This window comes from Ochotona curzoniae, unplaced genomic scaffold (genome assembly GCF_017591425.1).
Source record: "Ochotona curzoniae isolate NIBS_2020 unplaced genomic scaffold, NIBS_Ocur_1.0 scaffold_4701, whole genome shotgun sequence".
In the NCBI taxonomy this organism is placed as follows: Eukaryota; Metazoa; Chordata; class Mammalia; order Lagomorpha; family Ochotonidae; genus Ochotona; species Ochotona curzoniae.
The window spans coordinates 83,472,892-83,491,107 of NW_024467122.1; the positions used below are offsets into that span (position 1 = coordinate 83,472,892).

Consider the following 18,216-nt stretch of genomic DNA (forward strand, 5'->3'; position numbering starts at 1 on the left):
TGGGAGGGGGGTGAGAGTTAAAAATGGAAGGTGAAACAATGAATTGCAAATCCGTAAGTCTTGATCATGCCTACGAAGTTAGCAGCCCCAGAACCTGCCTGGTAATGGCCAGGCTATGAGAGCGTGCGTAGTTCAGTCCTGGCCTGCAAAAGGAAATAAAATCAGTACTGATACACAATTTGCTTGGCTAGTAGGTACTTTTCTAAAATTGTGACTTTGCATTTCAGTATGCAAACAACTGTGAAGATCAGGAAAAGAGCCTTGAGAATAAAGGGGCTTTTAAACTCACAATCTTACGTATTTAGGTTTTAGGTCCCTGAGTCAGTAAGGTAGATCCATAAAGACAGAATGTAGTAGAGGAAGCAGAATTTCCATCTGAATCAGAAGTTCATTTCTCCAGTACTTATATCTCAACTTTTATTAGCAGTGTGTGTGTGTGTGTGTGCATGCGCACATCTGGGTCTCTGTTGGCCATTGCAGAGTTTAGCCAGGTTCCCAAGGCAGAGGCTGCTCTGCGAATTATTACAGAGGAGCTAAGTTCATGGTCAACTCTGTAGGGTCAGTAGTTCAGGGAGGGTTCGAAGGTGATAGTGGAGTTCCAGGCACCCTCTCCTGGGAGTGGCAGCAGGGGAAAGGTGGACCCATATAAGGAGAATCACCTGGAGATGTTGGTAGAGGCTCTCTTCCAAGCGTGCTATTCCAGCCCTCCTCTCTGGCCTGCGTATCAGATAACCAGCAAGTTAATGAGTGACAGTTTGCATAATCCAAATCCAAATATTCAGAGCCTGGAATTTAAAAAAAAAAAAGTAATGGTGATTTAAATGAATAAAGGGTTATTGAGCCATATAAATTATTTGGATGGCTATAACCTTGGCAACAGTTTTGGCGGAAGATGACACAAATGACGAATGGTAATTGCTTGCTTGATAAATGAATAAAAGCATTCTATCCTCCAAACTTTTACTAAAAAGGAACTTAGCTATCTGAAAGAGAGTTCGCTGTTGGACTGTGTTTCTTTTCTTTTCTTTTTTTTTTAAAGATTCATTTATTTTTATTGCCAAGTCAGATATATAGAGAGGAAGATCTTCCATGAGATGATTCACTCCCCAAGTGAGCGCAACAGCTGTTGCCAGGCCGATACTATGCCAGTCCGAAGCCAGGATCCAGGAACTTCTTCCGGGTCTCCCACATGGGTGCAGGGTCCCAAGGGTTTGGGCCGTCCTCGACTGCTTTCCCAGGCCACAAGCAGGGAGCTGGATGGGAAATGGAGCTTCCGGGACTAGAATCGGCACACATATGGGATCCCGGGGCATTCAAGGCGAGGACTTTAGCCGCTAGGCCACGCCGCCAGGCCCTGAACTGTGTTTCAAGCTTTCATCTCATGAAGGAATCAGCACTACAGGAGCAGAGAGACGGGGTGACACGGTTCCCCTACTCCCTGAGGAAGTCCTCAACACCTTGTGTTCAAACAGTGACCTTTGACATGGCTCCACCAATAAGAGACAGCCAAGGCTAGTAGGAGACGCATGAGCAAAGCACCAAAATGTGAGAGAAGATAGCAGAGAGCTGGGATTTATGGGGACAGTAAAAGAGCAGGTGCCCCAGGCCCCTCATGGTCTGATCCTCTACAAGGCTCTTTTCTTCCCTGAAATGCCTTTTCCCACCTCCCAGTTCCACCACCTACTGGAAGGTCTAAATTCATAACTTGCCACCCAGGAAGTCTCTGGAGTTGTCAGAACTGGATAATCGCATAGTTGTCTAAACTTATCTCCATTCAGTGGCCTATCTCAGGGTATTGTAATTGCTTGTTTGCTTGCCTGCCTTCAGTTGCTAGAGGCAAATCCCTTAAGGTCAGGGGCAGTGGCCACGCTGTCACAGCAGTGAATGCCTGATAAAACTAAATGACTGCAAAGGGTTCCAAATACCTTTTCTTCTATTCAACTGTTGACTTTATCCTTTTGAGCTAAGCCTAGACCAGTCCAACAGGAATCCTATGAATGCAGTCCAAGCTGTTGAGATGGCCATCTCAGGCCTGGGTCAGCAGATGTCCTGGCCGGTCAGCTTCAGTGGAGAGCAGCAATCTGTGTGTGCCGTAATAGGAGAGACTAAGCTCTTGTTGAGAAGGACACCCTCCCAAGTGAACCTCCTTGTTAGTCGTTGCTCCCTGTGTGATGAAATGAGTGTCATCTTTCTTACCACTGCGCCTGACTGCCTAGCCCAGACCCCTCTGCACACAGTGTCGTCGGCCAAGTCTTTCTTTAATGAATACCTGGCATGAGGAGGTATTTGTGCTGAATTTTAAAGAGAGGAAAAGAGCGATGTAGAGAAGGACCGCAATCTGGGTGGAGAGCCCCAACTTCTCCATGGTAGAGAGCCATGTTCTGAAAGAGTGCCTGGCACGTGGCAGACTGGAGCCTATGTTCCAATGAAGCTTTCTGGATGAAGAGAATGAAATGGCAAGTGAAGTAAGATAGAGCTTTCTGTAGAAACCAGGAAGAGAACGCCGATCTAAACAGTAGCAGAAAGTGGGTTGAGCTAAGCTATCAAAGAGAAGAGAATGTTCTGAGGGAGGCACTGGCAAGCATAGGTTATTGCATTTTTCTCCCTAAGAATGGATTTTGCAGCTGAGGAAACTGGCTTGAGAATGAAAAATTTCTTGGGGTGGGCCATTTGTGATATTATCATCCCATATCTTTTTTTTTTTTTATTTGGTGGCTGCTGTTGTGCTGCATTTGGTTTTAGTCTGGTTTTAGTCTTGTCTATTTCCAACTCAGCTCCCTGCTGATGTATCTGATGAAAGCATTGGAAAGTGGCCCAACTGCTTGGAACCCTGCCACCTGTGTGCGGAATAGTCAGCTCCAGCCTGGGCCAGCCCCCAAACTGGACTAGCCCCAAAACTAGTAAACCAGCAGATGGAAAATTTCTCTCTCTGTTTCTTTTTGTTTCTGTAACTGCTTTTCTAATAATTTTCACAAGGTTTACTTGTCTTGTGTTCACAACTCTTAGCCTCAGTCTGTCACAGCTCCAATCATGGTAGGCATTTGAGGAGTAAACAACTAGATGGGAACACCCCTGTCTTGAATCTATCTCTGTCTCATCCTCTCTTTCTTTCTACCTTTCAAACAAGGGAAAAATTAATCAAATAGTCATAACTGACAAAGGCTCCCCGGACACTTGCAGGGAACGATGTATGGACCCAGATCTTCTGCTTCCTTCAGCACTGGGCTGCTCACAGGAAGCCAGTGAGATTCCTCTAGTTAGACAGTGACAAGACCACAGTTGAGAGTCCCCAAGACACACATGTTAATAAAACGCAGACAAAATCCATGGACCCAGCCACATGCATGGAGAATGAACTCAGAGGCTGCTGACTCAGAGCTCTCTGGTTTTTCTTCATTTAAAAAATTATGTATTTGGGGTCCCAGCGCGATAGCACAGTGGTTAAAGTCCTTGCCTTGCGCGTGCCCCAGGATCCCATATGGTCTCCGGTCCTAATCCCAGCAGCCCCGCTTCACATCCAGCTCCATGCTTGTGGACTGGGAAAGCAGTCAAGCATGGCCCAAAGCCTTGCGACCTTGCACCTGCGTGGGAGACCTGGAGGAGGCTCCTGGCTTCGAATTGGCTGAGCTTCAGCCATTGCGCTCACTTTGGGAGTGAACCATCGGACAGAAGATCTTCCTCTCTGTCTCTCCTCCTCTCTGTATATCTGCCTTTCCAATAAAAATAAGTAAAGCTCTTTTAAAAATGATTTAGTTGAAAGAGATCATTTCTCAGCCTTTTGGCTAAGATCAAGAGAAAGAGTTGAGAGCAGGGAGAGAAGCAGAAAACTTCTATCCGCTGGTTCATTCCTCAGATGGCCAGAGTGGCCAGCACTGTGCCTGGCCAGAACGAAGAGCTCTTTCCAAACCTCCCATGTGGAGAGCAGGAACACAAACACTCAGACCCTGCATTTCTCAAATGGATTATTAGGAAGCTGGATTGGAAGTAGAGCAGCCAGTGTTCAAACCCTTGCTCAAATGCTGGCATTGTAGGTGGTAGTTTAACACACTGTGACACAGTAGCAGTTTCAACCTGTCCTTCATTTGATCCACCCAGAGTATTTTTTTTTTAAAGATTTATTTTTATTATTTTTTTCATTGGAAAGGCGGATATACAGAGAGGAGAGACAGAGAGGAAGGTCTTCCGTCCGATGATTCACTCCCCAAGTGAGCGCAACGGGCCGATACTATGCCGATCCGAAGCCAGGAGCCTCTTCCGGGTCTTCCACGCGGGTGCAGGGTCCCAAAGCTTTGGGCCGTCCTCAACTGCTTTCCCAGGCCACAGGCAGGGAGCTGGAAGGGAAGCGGGGCTGCCGGGATTAGAACCGGCGCCCATATGGGATCCCGGGCGTGCAAGGCGAGGACCTTTAACCACTTGCGCCACCGCGCCGGGCCCGATCCACCCAGAGTATTAAGCTGCTTCTAGTACCCTGAAAGCATCACACTAGCCATTGCTTCCTGTTTTGGGCCACTCTGTCTCACCTAGGCTATCTGAGAAAGTGCTTTTAAAAGTCCATCAGGGGCCCGGCGGTGTGGTCTAGCGGCTAAAGTCCTCGCCTTGAACACGCCAGGATCCCATATGGCCGCTGGTTCTAATCCCGGCAGCTCCACTTCCCATCCAGCTCCCTGCTTGTGGCCTGGGAAAGCAGTCGAGGATGGCCCAAAGCCCTGGGACCCTGCACCCATGTGGGAGACCTGGAAGAAATTCATGGATCCTGGCTTCGGATCGGCATAGCATCGGCTGTTGCGCCTACTTGGGGAGTGAATCATCAGATGGAAGATCTTCCTCTCTGTATCTCCTCCTCCTCTCTGTATATCCGACTTTCCAATAAATAAATAAATCTTAAAAAAAATAATAAAATAAAAAATATAAAAGTCCATCACGCCACCTTTGTCGTCAATTCTTCCTCCCTGATTTTCCTCTGATAATATTACACATTCTGTCCTCTCTACCTTGGCATGAGAATGAGTGATTCAGTCAGACATTCCACATCAAACACTGTTCCTGGCATGGGGGCTAAAGCTAGGAGGCAAAGTCAACTGCCACCCTCTAGGGCAGGGCTAGTTCCCACCTGCTGCAGAAAAGAATGTTTGTCAGCAAGTCACACGTGTGGGAAGAGGGGAGCGTGTCAGGGTGCCTAAAGTCAGCTTGCACTTTGGAATCCAGGTTTCTCTGTGGATGGTCATGTGGCAGAGCAGTCGTGAGAGCCAGTTCTCAAGCAGAACAGGATGACACCTGGACTGCATCTTGCAGTGATTATGAGCCACATGGAGAGAGCACTTAGATTATGCTGGCTGTAGGACCCAGCCCTGGAATGTCAGCTTTCAGATCACTTAGCTTCCCAGGTTATGTACCCCCAGGACTAGGGATCCTGACATTCCCACAGCAACCAGTCGGTAGCAGCTGTATTTGTGGTGTCATCTCCTTAGATTGGCTCCAAGAGCCGAAGACATTGAGGGAGCCAAAACAGGAAGTGAAGGGCAGGGATGGGTGCTGTGAATAGGAAAGATTGGCAGCCTGGTCCTTTAGGCTGTGGAAAGGCTTCTGGGCCCTCACCCAAAAGCAGGGACAAGAGAAGGATCTGGGTCCAGCACGGTGGCCTAGCAGCTAAAGTCCTCGCCTTGAACGCACCAGGATCCCACATGGGTGCCAGTTCTAATCTTGGCAGCCCTACTTCCCATCCAACTCCCTGCTTGTGGCCTGGGAAAGCAGTCAAGGACGCCCAAAGCCTTGGGATCCTGCACCCGTGTGGGAGACCTGGCTCCTGGCTTCGGATTGGTATAGCACCAGCCATTGTGGCCAGTTGGAGAGTAAATCATTGGACAGAAGATTTTCCTCTCTGTCTCTTCTCCTGTCTGTATATCTGACTTTCTAATAAAAATAAATGAATCTTAAAAAAAAAAAAAGAGTAGCATCTGCAGGCTGCCAATAAGAACCTCCTAGAGACTTCTGAGTTATACCTGTCTTGGGACACACTTTTTGTTGTTGTTGTTGGTCCCAGTACTTGCCTCAAAGCCTCATAGTAATTGCTCATAAAATACTGTGAGAAAAAAGAAAATCTATGGTGTATTTTCACTTAAGAACAAAATAGAAACTTCGCCGAATGCAATCACGATACTAGGCCTTAGTGGTGCCATGTAGGATAAAGGATTGCAAATAAACCCAACGTAGGTCAGCTGCTGAGTCTGCACTGTAAACCCCATGCCAAGTGTTCATCTTTGTAACCTTCAGCAGTTGTACAATCTGTAAGTATCAAATGCCTGATACACAGCATCATCAGGTCCTGGAATCCTCAGTGTTACCCCAGCGTCATCCCCCTCATGTCCTGTCCTAGATCTAGCCAACAACACTCTTCTCTATTCTCCCATTTTAGACAATGATGCTGAGTTTAGATCATACCTCGCAAGTTTCTCCGCCAAAGAGGAACTCGGAGAAAGGGACTTTGGCATGGCAGGGATCAAAAGGAACCAAGTGTTTGTGAGAGATGCCTTTCTCCACCTGCTGGCCACTACTTTTGAGTCCAGATAGCAACAACTGCCTCTTCATGCTTCCAAGTCCATCCTTTGGCAGGTAGGTGGTCTCAAGCGGGCATATTTCCAACAGTATCATGAAAGTTAGTAGAGGAGTCAGGGGAATAGTACTTGTATGTGCACATGCTTTACATGGGTTAATCTCTTTCTAGTATGGCCAGGAACCAAAAAGGGGTACTATGTTGTGCAGTACCCCGGCCCCTCAGGTTCCAGCAGTATGTACAAGGAAGCACCCAGACAAATTCCGTGGCAGTTAAGACAGTGAACTGGCCACCAAGATGGAGAGCAACGAGAATTTAGTCCTGACATTTTATAACCCTAATGTTCCCAAAGTCAAGGGGAACAGGAAGTACCAAAGGGTGAGCAGGCTCCTAAATGGAGGCCAGGTGGGAGGATGAGGACTTAGATAAAGGCAGGGCTGGACAGAGCATCCTAAAGGCAGAGAAAGTCGCATCCCCTGCCCCCGACACTCTGTAGGAAAAGATGTGCACAGATGAACCCCACATGGGAGCACTTGAGGTGGAGAAGAGGAGAAGGCCCTGGGATTTCGGGGCTATCTTCCAGAGTGGGCAATATCTCCCTCCTCCTTGTAGCCTACTCTCCCCACCAACAAACACCCGAGTGCCTCAATGCCTCTCCGGAGGCGACAGCAGCACGTGAGTCAGACACACACCTACCTCCGGATGTTCTGTGGCAGCCTCTCGGGCTTCAGCCTCTTCTTGACCCTCTGCATGAGCCCCCTGAGCTGGGTGCAGTTGCTGGTGATCAAAGATGGTACGGAGCTCTACGCGGGACTCTGGACCCTGTGCAGCCACGAGTTGTGCTGGACTCACACACCCAAGCCGCCCTGTGAGTGTCACAAAATGACACGCTGTGTAACGCATACACCAGTCTCCTTTCTTCCTCCATGTCTCTCGGCTTTCACCTCTGCAGGTCCAGGATGGGGCTCAGCTGAGGGTGAACCATGTTGTCTTTAGTATTCTCTTGTTCCATCCTGTCCCAGGGTATTTCATGGTCCAGCCCATGGGTTGATGGCTCTTTTTGTGCCTTGTGTCAAAGGAGGTATTTCTGTGCAGCTGTGTGGTTGGGGTGTGAAGATGCTTTGCAGAAATGGGAGGGAAGAGACAGATCTTGACTGAGAGACAAAGCTAGGTGTCCAGGCCTCCATCAGATCTGTTCTTCTGGGTTCGCGTGTTCTGCTAGCAATAGTTGGGGATCCGGTGTTCCACGGCCTCAGCCCTATTGAGTCAATTGTGTCAAGTTTTGTGTGACTTTAAATAAGTCTGTGGGTACAATGCAAAACATTTTAGAAAATGTTTTTAAATATTTAAGAAGATTTATTTATTTTTATTGCAAAGGCAGATTTACATAGAGAGGGACGGAGAGAAAGATCTTCTATCCCCTGGTTCATTTCCCAAATGGCCACAATGGTCAAAGCTGATCCAAAGCTGGATGCCAAGAGCTTCCGTCAGGTCTCACATGCAGGTGCAGGGTCCCAAAGCTTTGGGCCGTCCTCAACTGCTTTCCCAGGCCACAAGCAGGGAGCTGGATGGGAAGTAGAGAAAATGGGACATGAACCGGTGCCAATATGGGATCCTGGTGCATGCAAGGCAAGGACTTTAGCCAATAGGCTAGCATGCTGGGCCCCACATTTTTATCTTTGAACATTCGTTTATATTTGAAAGACACATACACAGAGAGAGAGAGAGTGAGAGAGAGAGAGACCATTTATCAATTGATTGCTTCCTCAAATCGCCTCAATGGTCAGGGCTGGGTCAGGCTGAAGCTAGGAGCCTGGAACTGCATTTGGGTTTTCCACGTGGGCAGTTGGAAACCTAAGCACTTTGTTCATCTCCCGTTGCCTTCCCAGGTGTGTTAGCAGGGAGCAGGCTTGGAAGTGGAATAGCAGGATGCAAATCGACACTCATGCTGAATGCCGGCAGCACAGGTGGTAACTGTTATCACATGGCTGAACCCAGAATACATTCTGGGGGCCAGAAGATTTCCTAGTAAAGACTTGGAAGACATATCCGTACCAGTAGTATTCCAGTCACCTGCAAGATAAACAGGTGTAGTGGAAGAAAACTTCAGGAGCAAAGCATTTTCTGCCTTTCTCAGAAGAGCAGGGAGCAGCTTTCCAGGTCCCATAGTAGCACATTGCTGTTGCATTTACCATTAAGGCAGGATCCTGTGAAGCAGCCTTCTGGGGGAGAGCCCAGACCAAAGGCAGGTAGATGGTCCAAATGCACCGTCAAGAACCCAGAAAAAGCAGGGTGTGTATTTGCACCAGTTATAAAAGAGAAACATTGATAAAGGCTGATAAAATTTCAACTATCAAACGGATTTCAAAATGGTGGGTTTTGTTTATACAAGCATCCTGGGGGGCTACCACAATGGCTCATTGGCTAATTTTCTGACTGCAAGCACTGACATCTCATATGGGCTCCGGTGAATGTCCCAGATGTTTCACTTCTTAACCAGCTCCCTGCTTATACAGCCAGGAAAAGCAGTAGAGAATGGCTCAAAGTCCTTGGGACCCTGCACCCGTGTGGAAGACCTGGAAGAAGCCCCAGCTCCCAGCTTCGGATATGCTCTGCTGTAGGCATTGCGGCCATTTGATGAACAAATTAACAGATGGAAGATCTTTCTCTGTTTCGTTTCTCCTCTCTCTAAAAATCTACCTTTCTAAATAAAAATAAATAAATCTTTTTTTTTAAAGAGCAGTTTTATTATACATGACCAGAAATTTAAGAATGTTCATCTCTACTTTGTGTAACAAAATATTAATTTATTTATGAAAGGTAAAATTACAAAGACAGAGAGTAAGAGATTCCCCATCCACTGGTTCACTCTCAAATGACTGCAATGACCAGGGTTGGGCCAGGCTAAAGCCAGTAGGTTGAAATCCATCCTATGGCTGGCAAGAGTCCCAGCACTTGGGTCATCTTTTGCTGTCTTCTTATCCACATTTGCAAGGGACTTGGTCCCTGTGGGTTGACCATGTCACGAATAGCAGCTAAGCACACTGTACCACAGTGCCAACCCCTCTTCAGATCTTTGGATTCAGTATTTCTACATGTAGAAATTAATGTTAAGGAAATAACTACAGATGGCACGCACAGATTAAGCTGCAGTTACATTTATACAACTGGGTTTCCAGGCTAAAACTCAAGCTTTAAGATTATTGTTTAATAGATTCACATCTTGAAATGTTGTCACAGATTAAACATTGATTTCTTGAAGGCCTGAATTCATTTTTAAACTACATTGCTCATCCTTTAGAGAATGATCACTCAGCATCCAATCAGGTACCGGCGCGATAATGTAGCGGTTAGAATCCTCCCCTTGAATGCGCCAGGATCCTGTATGTGTGTCGGTTGGTTCTAATCCCAGCAGCCCTGCTTCCCATCCAGCTCCCTGCCTGTGGCCTGGGAAAGCAGTCGAGGACGGCCCAAAGCCTTGGGACCCTGCACCTGCGTGGGAGACCTGGAAGGGGCTCCTGGCTTTGGGTTGGCTCAGCTCTAGCCATGGCGGCCTCTTTGGGAGTAAATCATCAGATGGAAGATCTTCCTCACAGTGTCTCCTCCTCTCTGTACATCTGCCTTTCCAATAAAAATAAATAGATTTTTTTTGAAAGAACCTGCTCTTGAGGATGCGTAGTTAACATAGCAGTGAAGCCACTGATTGTGACACTTGCAACCTGTACCAAGGTGGCTGAGGGATATATCAGCTTTGCTTCCATTTCCAGCATCCTCTTAATTCATTTTTTGGGGGCAGGGGTATCAAGGGATGGCTCAAGTAGTTGAGATCCTGTGTCACTCACGTGGGAGACCAGGATGGAGGTCCCAGCTCCTTAGCTTCAGCCTGGCTCAGTTTTGGCCACTGCAGGCATTTGGGGACATGAACAAGGTAATGAGCACTCTGTCTCTCTTCCTGTGAAATTAAATAAATAAATAAATTCCATATATTTTTGTTTTTAAATTTTTTTGATGATGATTATGTAGTTGAGATGATTATGTATTTGCTGTCATGGCCTTGCGGACCACTGATTAGTGTTAGTAAGGACTGAGGAAGAGGGGAAGGTGGATGAGACCATTGTTTTCAATTTTCTTTGTTATTTTTTTTTTAATTTTTTTTCTTGGAAAGTCAGATTTACAGAGAGAGATTTTCCATCCACTGGTTCACTCCCTAAGTGTTCGCAATGGCTGGAGCTAAGCTGATCTGAAGCCAGGAGCTAGAAGCTTTTTCTGGGTCTCCCACGCAGATGCAGGGTCCCAAGGTTTGTGTTGTTCTTGACTGCTTTCCAAGCCACAAACAGGGAGCTGGAAGGGAAGTGGGGCCGCTGGGATTAGAACTGGTGACCATGTGGAATCCTGGCACATGCAAGGCAAGGACTTTAGCTGCTAGGCTACCACGCAGGGTCCTCCAATTTTCTTTTTCTTCTTCCTGTATTTGGGAGATGGGGGGAAGAAAAAGGAAGAGAAGTCACACCCAGTCTCCCAACTGCATCAGTACCCAGGAATGGGGGATGATCACCTAATGTCAAACCAGGGTCTCTGATGTAGAGCATGCTCCCAGGGTACTGCTCTCAAGTGGTTTCAGTAGATCTGAAATGCTGTCGATGTAGCAGATCCAAGGATTAGGAAATCCTTCCAAGGTCCACTGGCTGGGACATAGTCCACCTTAGAGTCTCCATTTGCCCAGATATTTGCTGTCAATGCTTGGCTGAGGGAGTTGTCCAAATTGTGTACCCTCCATCCTCTGCTACGTTAACAAATGTCCTCTTCAATTAGTTTTGATCCTATAGGAGACTGTAGTACTCAGATTCTGATTTGGGAACGTTTGTATTTGGCTTCCATTTAGTTGCATGAAAAAAAAAAAAACTTCTGAAATTAACCAAATACGAGGTGTTTTAGAGTCTGAAGCTAGGTGTTTCATTTGATGAGGTAATTTGTTGTGTGTGGTTATATTGGTCTGTGCCTCTGTCTTAATTTGTTGCTGTGCACCTGTGAACCTCTTGCCCAGGTAGTTTTCAGGAGGTGCAGAGTGAAGAAAAAGAAGATTCAGGGAGTGCCAACATGAGGGTCTCCTGCTCAGAAGGAAAAAGAGAGGGGACTTGATGTTGTAGACCAGAATTGGGCAGACAGTGTCTTAGCTAGGGCTCCTTCCGCTTTCAAATACTAGAAGTGTTTCAGGATTTGTGGTAATCCCTTCAGCTCCTGAAGATGAGCAGTCTCCACTGGGCTCCCAGATGGGCACAACCAGGTCCACCAGCCTCAGCCCTGGAGCAGCCCTGTCTCTCTCTCTTGACCGCTCAGAGTTCCCTGTGGATTAGCGTGTGGGCACCCCCATGGTGAAATCTGTCTAGCTTTCTATTGTCTCCGTTCCAGCAAGGATGAAGGGAAAACTGGATTTCTGAGTGTATGAACCACACCAGGGTCAGGTTCCCTTTCAGGAGATGGGCTGCCCTGGCTTTGTTCTGTTCCGACACTGTTCACCTGTTGGGGCCACAGGGTATCTCATCCCTCAGTGCAGCTGTGCAGGTTCCCTGGACAGGGATTACTATTATTGATCGTATTGGTATTTGGCAGGTCATGGAGAATAACATGGAATGAAGGAGGCTGATCTTGGACTGGACTCAGCTAGATTCCTGTTGTCTTCACTCTGGGTCTCCTAGAAACTGAACTTGGATTCTTAGGCTGTGCTGTGCTTAAGGAGCTTCCAGAGGTGGGAATGAGCTGATCCGTGAGAAGAACCCCAAAAGGGATGCTGAAGACTCTGCTGGGTCTATGGTATCTCAGACAAGCTATATCCACTTGCAATTTTAAGCTCCTGTCCACTCCTTTAGTCATCAGTAAAACATTGAAAAGATTTCTTTATTTATTTGAAAGATGGTGTTATAGACGCATGTGAGAGAGAGCACAAGAGACGTGTTCCATTTTCTGGTTTATTCCCCAAATGGCCACAAGAGCTAAAGTTGGGTCACATGGGAGCCTGGGACTCCATCTGATACTTCCACATGGGCAGCAGGGGCCTAAACCCCTGGGTCCTCTTTCCACTGTCTGCCAAAGCAACTTTAGCAGGGAACTGGATCCGTAGGGGAGCAGATAGGAACTCAAATTTGCACTTCAGTGTGGATTGCCAGCATCACAACTTGGGGAGCTTAAACAATTGTGCCAACACAGCAGCCCTAACTTCAGTAAAATATTGAAGGGAGGTTAAGGGAAGGGCCCATTTTATGTCAGGAATACAGCAGCAAAAATTATGCCACCATTGCTTCCCCCCACTGCTTCATCGCCGCTCAGCAACAGCTGGGCCAAAGGAGCAATGCTGAACCCCAAAGAGAGTTGGGGAGCTAGAATTGGGGATCTTTTAAACACAAATGTGAGCTGGACCTGGAGCAACTCTTCCAGAGGGCGGGGAGGGAGAGAGATGGAGGGGGTGGTAATGAGAGATCTTTTTGGAGCGTTCTGTTCCTACAATGTGGCCAACAGGGACTGGAAACCAGTGCACTGTAGCAGTTGAAGTAAAGGTGATGTCATTTGTTCAGTCACAGTGATTGGATCCTGTGCATGTGAGGTACTTCTGTAACGTGAAACACAAATAGACACAAGTCCGAGTCCAACCACGAGTAAATGATTAAGGGGAATATTTAATAGGAGAGACTATGATTTTTTTTTTACAAGTGTCTGGGGAATTTCAAGGGGCAAAAAAATCCACATGCCATCTAGTATTATGTTCACTATGTTTAGAAGGGTAAAAAATTATGAGAAATAAACAAGAGAATGCCAGTGATATTCGCCTTGAAGTAGTGGGGTTGTAGCTTAGTGTCTTTCCACCTCTTTGTATGCTTTACTTTTAGAATTAGAAGCAATAGTTAAAAAAAAAAAAAGAAAAGAAAAAGAAAAGAAAAGATTGACAGGGGTCAGTGCAGTGACTCAACAGGTTAATCTTCCACTTGCAAATGCCAACACCCCCATATGGGTGTCGGTTCATGCCCTGGCTACTCCACTTTTGATCCAGCTCCCTGCTTATGGCCTTGGAAAGCAGTAGAAGATGGCCCAAAGCCATGGGACCCTGCAACCATGTGGGAGATCCAGAAGAAGCTCCTGGTTCCTGGCTTTGGATCAGGTCAGCTCCAGACATTGCAGCCACTTGGCAAGAGAGCCAGCGGATGAAAAATCTTTCTCTTTGACTCTTCTTCTCTCTGTAAATCTACCTTTCCAATAAAAATAAAATAAATCTCAAATAAAAATATAAATAAATAGTTTTAAAATCTATACATTTATTTGAAAGTCAGAATTACAGAGAGGAGAAAGTGACAGATAAATCTTTTTTTTTTTAAGATTTATTTATTTATTTTTTGGAAAGTCAGATATACACAGAGGAGGAGAGACAGAGAGGAAGATCTTCCGTCCAATGATTCACTCCTTAACAGCTGAAATGGCTGGAGCTGAGCCAATCCGAAGCCAGGAGCCTGGAGCCTCTTCTGGGTCTCCCACATGGATGCAGCTTTCCAAAGCTTTGGGCTGACCTCGACTGCTTTCCCAGGCCACAAACAGGGAGCTGAATGGGAAGTCAGGCCACCGGGATTAGAATTTTGGCATTCATATGGGATCCCAGTGAATGCAAGGCGAGGACTTTAGCCGCAGAGCTACCACATCGGGCCCAAGAGAGATCAATCTTGTATCACCCCCTGATGGTCGCAACAACTAGAACTACACTCATCCAAAGTCAGGAACCAGGAGCTTCTTCCAGGTCTCCCATGTGGGCGCAAGGATCCAAGGATTTGGTCCGTCTTTGTTATTTTCCAGGATCGTGATTGTGGAACTGGATTGGAAGTAGAGCAGCCGAACACAAACCAATGCCCATATAGGATGCTGGCATTTCAGGTGGTGGCTTACTTATCCTCTCATATAGTTTTATGTTGGCCATTCCTCTGATAAGCTGGTTCACACCTAAGTTGGAGGTCAGGGATAGTTTTTGAGGGCCTAGAGTTTAACAATGAAGAATTTGCCAAGTTCTTGTTTGTGTCCAGAGGCTGTGCGGCCAGCTGGGCTTTCTCCTTCTCTGACACCATGTAACTTTGTTAAGGGAGGCTCTTCCCTGAGTGAAAGGAGCCTTTGCTTTCTTCCTTCTGCAGATTACCTCCAATTTTCCAGGGCTGCCTTCATCCTCTCCATCCTCACCATACTTGTTGGCCTTGGCTGGCTCTTATTCTCTTGCCTCCCCAGAAGAGGAAGTGTGGTCGCCAACTTGGATCTGAAGGTATCCATGCTCAGCTTCAGCTCAGGTACAGATCTAGACCGGCGGGATGACATCAGGTAAAATAGCCACAGTGATGGGTTTCGTCTGAGGAGCTTCCAAGCTCTCCTCCTTGCCTCTGCTTTTTCACCCCCGACTCACATCGTCAGCTGTGACTGTATACAACACACCTTAGCTGAATCATATAATACTGGAGCCTCCAACACACATGCTTTCTGTCCTTCATCTGGGTGAATCCCCAAATTCTCCTTTTATCCCAGCCACATGTATGGGTTCTGCGGGTTTCTGCAGAGCTAGGGGCATGAATGGTTACTGACAGCTTTCCCTCTCGCCCCAGCCTCCTGCTTGCTCATATGCCTCAGCCTGTTCCTGGAACATGTGAACTGGCATTGCAAAGATGTCATGGAGTCAGATTTCCTATGGACTTATTATCTGAACTGGTGGAGTGACTTCTTATACACATTTGCTGGTGAGTCGGTCCCTTGCCCTATGCTAGGAGGATGGAAGGGAAAATGGCTTCTGAAAAGGGAAGTAGAATCCAGGAGACTTGGAAGTTCTGGCTGCCCCTTAAGAACATTCGTACCTGGAGAGATGCTATGGCATGGACGAGGAGACATGGGTTTTATGTTCTGGGAACCTAAAGTTAGTAACATGTTTTACTACTCAAATGAGGTGTGAGAAGAATGAATAACAGAGAAAATAGTAGTACCTTGCTTGAATGCAGTAAGTTCAAATGTTATTTTTTAAATATTTATTTTTGGGCCCGGTGGCGTGGCCTAGTGGCTAAAGTCCTGAACTTGACCGCACCAGGATCCCATATGGGCACCGGTTCTAATCTTGGCAGCTCCACTTCCCATCCAGCTCCCTGCTAGTGGCCTGGGAAAGCAGTCGAGGACAGCCCAAAGCTTTGGGACCCTGTACCCGTGTGGGAGACCTGGAAGAGGTTCCTGGTTCCCGGCTTCATACTGGTGCAGTAGCGGCCGTTGCACTCAGTTGGGGAGTGAATCATCGGACAGAAGATCTTCCTCTTTGTCTCTCCTCCTCTCTGTATATCTGACTTTGTAATAAAAATAAATCTTTAAAAAAATTTATTTTATTTTACTTGAAAATTGGAGTTTCGGAGAGGGAGAGACAGAGAGCAATATTTTTCCATCTACTGGTTCACTCCTCAGTTGATCACAGCAGCCAGAGCTGGGCCAGTATAAAGAGGGGAGCCAGAAACATCTTGTTGGTTTCCCACAGGAATTCAGAAGCCCAGGCACGTGGCCTATGCACTGCTGCTTTCCTAGGCCATAAGCAGGGAGCTGGATTGGAAATGAAGCAGCTGTGACTAGAACCAGAACCTGTATGGGTTGTTGGTGTTGCAGGCTGAGGATTAACTAGGCCACTGCACCAGCTCCTCAAATGTTCTTCTAAACAGCCAGGGAAATTTGAAGCCTCAAGAAGAACACTGTAAGTGAACTTGGTTCTGCTGGTGTGAAAGTATGTTCATTGCTACGAGGCCTTCAGCCTTGGTATGAAATGATGACTAAGCTGGTGTGGCATAGGGGTTATACCACTGCCTGGGACACTGGCCTGCCATATGAGCACTGGTTTGGCTTGAGTCCTGGCTGCCCCTCTTCCCATCTAGCTCCCTGCTAATGCGCCTGAGAAAGCAGCGGGAGATGGCCCAAGAGCTTGAAGCACTGCCACCCAGAAAGAGTTCTAGGACCTGGGCCTTGATTTATCCCAGCTGTAGCCACTGCGGCCATTTGGAGAGAAAACCAACAGAACTCTCTGATTATCCCCCTCCCATCCCTGTAACTGCCTTGAAAATGTTTTTTTTTTTTTAATCCTAAATAAATATAAATAAATAGAGGATGATTAAGAACGGTAAAAGCCAGACAATCATCTGTATGTTGACATTTCTCCTCTCCTAGGCATCATCGGTTTCCTCAACTACATTTCTATCATGTCTCTTCCCTCGGACCAAAAGGCCTCCATGCCTCACCCCGTGGAGAAGTCCCGCCTGGGGATTGGTCCTGCGATGACAGAGGTGCCTGATGATGCCAAGGAGTCAGGATCTTCTATAGAAGCTAAAGATGAAACTTGAACCAGTGATGAAGCCCAGGATGGTGGGCAAGCACAGCAACACCTCTCTGCTGAGCCTCTTACAAAAAGCGGGAGTCACAGAATCCAGGATGGTGCAAGTTCTAGAAAACCTTTCCAACATCCTGTCCACATCATTAAAGCTGGTGAAATGTCTTTTGTGGCGTGTTCAACCTAAAATGTGTATGATGGTCATCAGAAAACCTGTCAAAATTCACTGAAGAAAAACATTCCTGGAAGAAGTTAGGGTCGCGAGTAAGAGACGGTAGGAATAGAAGCAGTGATGTATGGAGCTGAGGGATGCCGGGACGACAGGGGGTAGAAAGCCATTGATGTGGTCAGGATGCAAGGCACTAGGACTCTCTGCTGAATCTGTATGGGAGACCATTCCCAGAAGTAAGATAAATGGCAATGGACATAATCTCTCCCGCCGCAGAGAGCTGTGGACTCGAGGGTATCCATGAGGCCCTGTCTCCTGGAAACAGTTAGAGTCTATTACTTTCCCTGTATGTCATTCTTTTTTTTTTTTTTTTAAGACGTATCTATTTTTATTTGAATGGCAGATTTTACAAAGAGCAAGATCTTCCATCCTCTGGTTCGCTTCCCAAATGGCCACAATGGCTAGAGCTGAGATGATCCTAAGCTGGCAGTTTGGAGCTTCTTCCCAGTTTTCCACATGGGTGCAGGGGTCTGAGGAGTTGGGCCATCCTCTGTTGCTTTTCCAGGCCCTAAGCAGGGAGCTGGATCAGAAGTGGAGCAGCCAGGACACAAACTGACATCCATATGGGATGCCGGCACTACAAACAGAAGACCAGCTTTCTCTACCATCGAGTCAGCACCCCCTCTGCCCTTCAGATGCCATATTTAAATATTCACTTTGGGGGCCTAGTGTAATAGCTCAGTAGCTAAATCCTCATCTTGCATTTTCAGGATCCTATGCGGATACTTGTTTATATCCCAGCTTCTTCACTTCCCATCCAGCTCCCTGCTTGTGGCCTGGGATATCGCTGGAGGATGACCCAAAGCCTTGGAACCCAGTACCCACATGGAAGATCCAGAGGTGGCTCCTGGCTCCTGGCTTTGGATTGGCTCAGTTCCAGCCATCGCAGCCACTTGGGGAATGAACCAGTGAACACAAGATCTTTCTATCTCTGTTTCTCTCTGTAAATTTGACTTTCTAACAAAAAATAAATCTTAATAAAATACATATATTTTGAGTGACTGAGAAATGGAGAGGCAGTAGCAGATCCTATGCAGTGCCCACAGCAGCCTGAGCTGGATACAGACTGAACTC

The 18,216-nt window shown here is 46.9% G+C and overlaps 1 protein-coding gene across 1 annotated transcript; it reads left to right on the forward strand.

The window, feature by feature from the left end:
* The first annotated feature begins 6,847 nt into the window (after positions 1-6,847).
* TMEM202 (transmembrane protein 202) lies at positions 6,848-16,926 on the forward strand. The gene is made up of 5 exons (XM_040968483.1): positions 6,848-6,928; positions 7,163-7,418; positions 14,713-14,862; positions 15,172-15,303; positions 16,754-16,926. Exons 1-5 carry the CDS (start codon positions 6,848-6,850, stop codon positions 16,924-16,926), a joined length of 792 nt encoding a protein of 263 aa, XP_040824417.1.
* Positions 16,927-18,216: the final 1,290 nt, after the last annotated feature.

Coding starts and splice junctions, on each gene's coding strand:
- TMEM202 (XM_040968483.1), top strand. CDS start 6,848: ATGGAGAGCAACGAGAATTTAGTCCTGACATTTTATAACCCTAATGTT. Junction 6,929..7,162: donor GGAACAGGAAGTACCAAAGG/GTGAGCAGGCTC, acceptor TCCTCCTTGTAG/CCTACTCTCCCCACCAACAA. Junction 14,863..15,171: donor CATGCTCAGCTTCAGCTCAG/GTACAGATCTAG, acceptor CTCTCGCCCCAG/CCTCCTGCTTGCTCATATGC.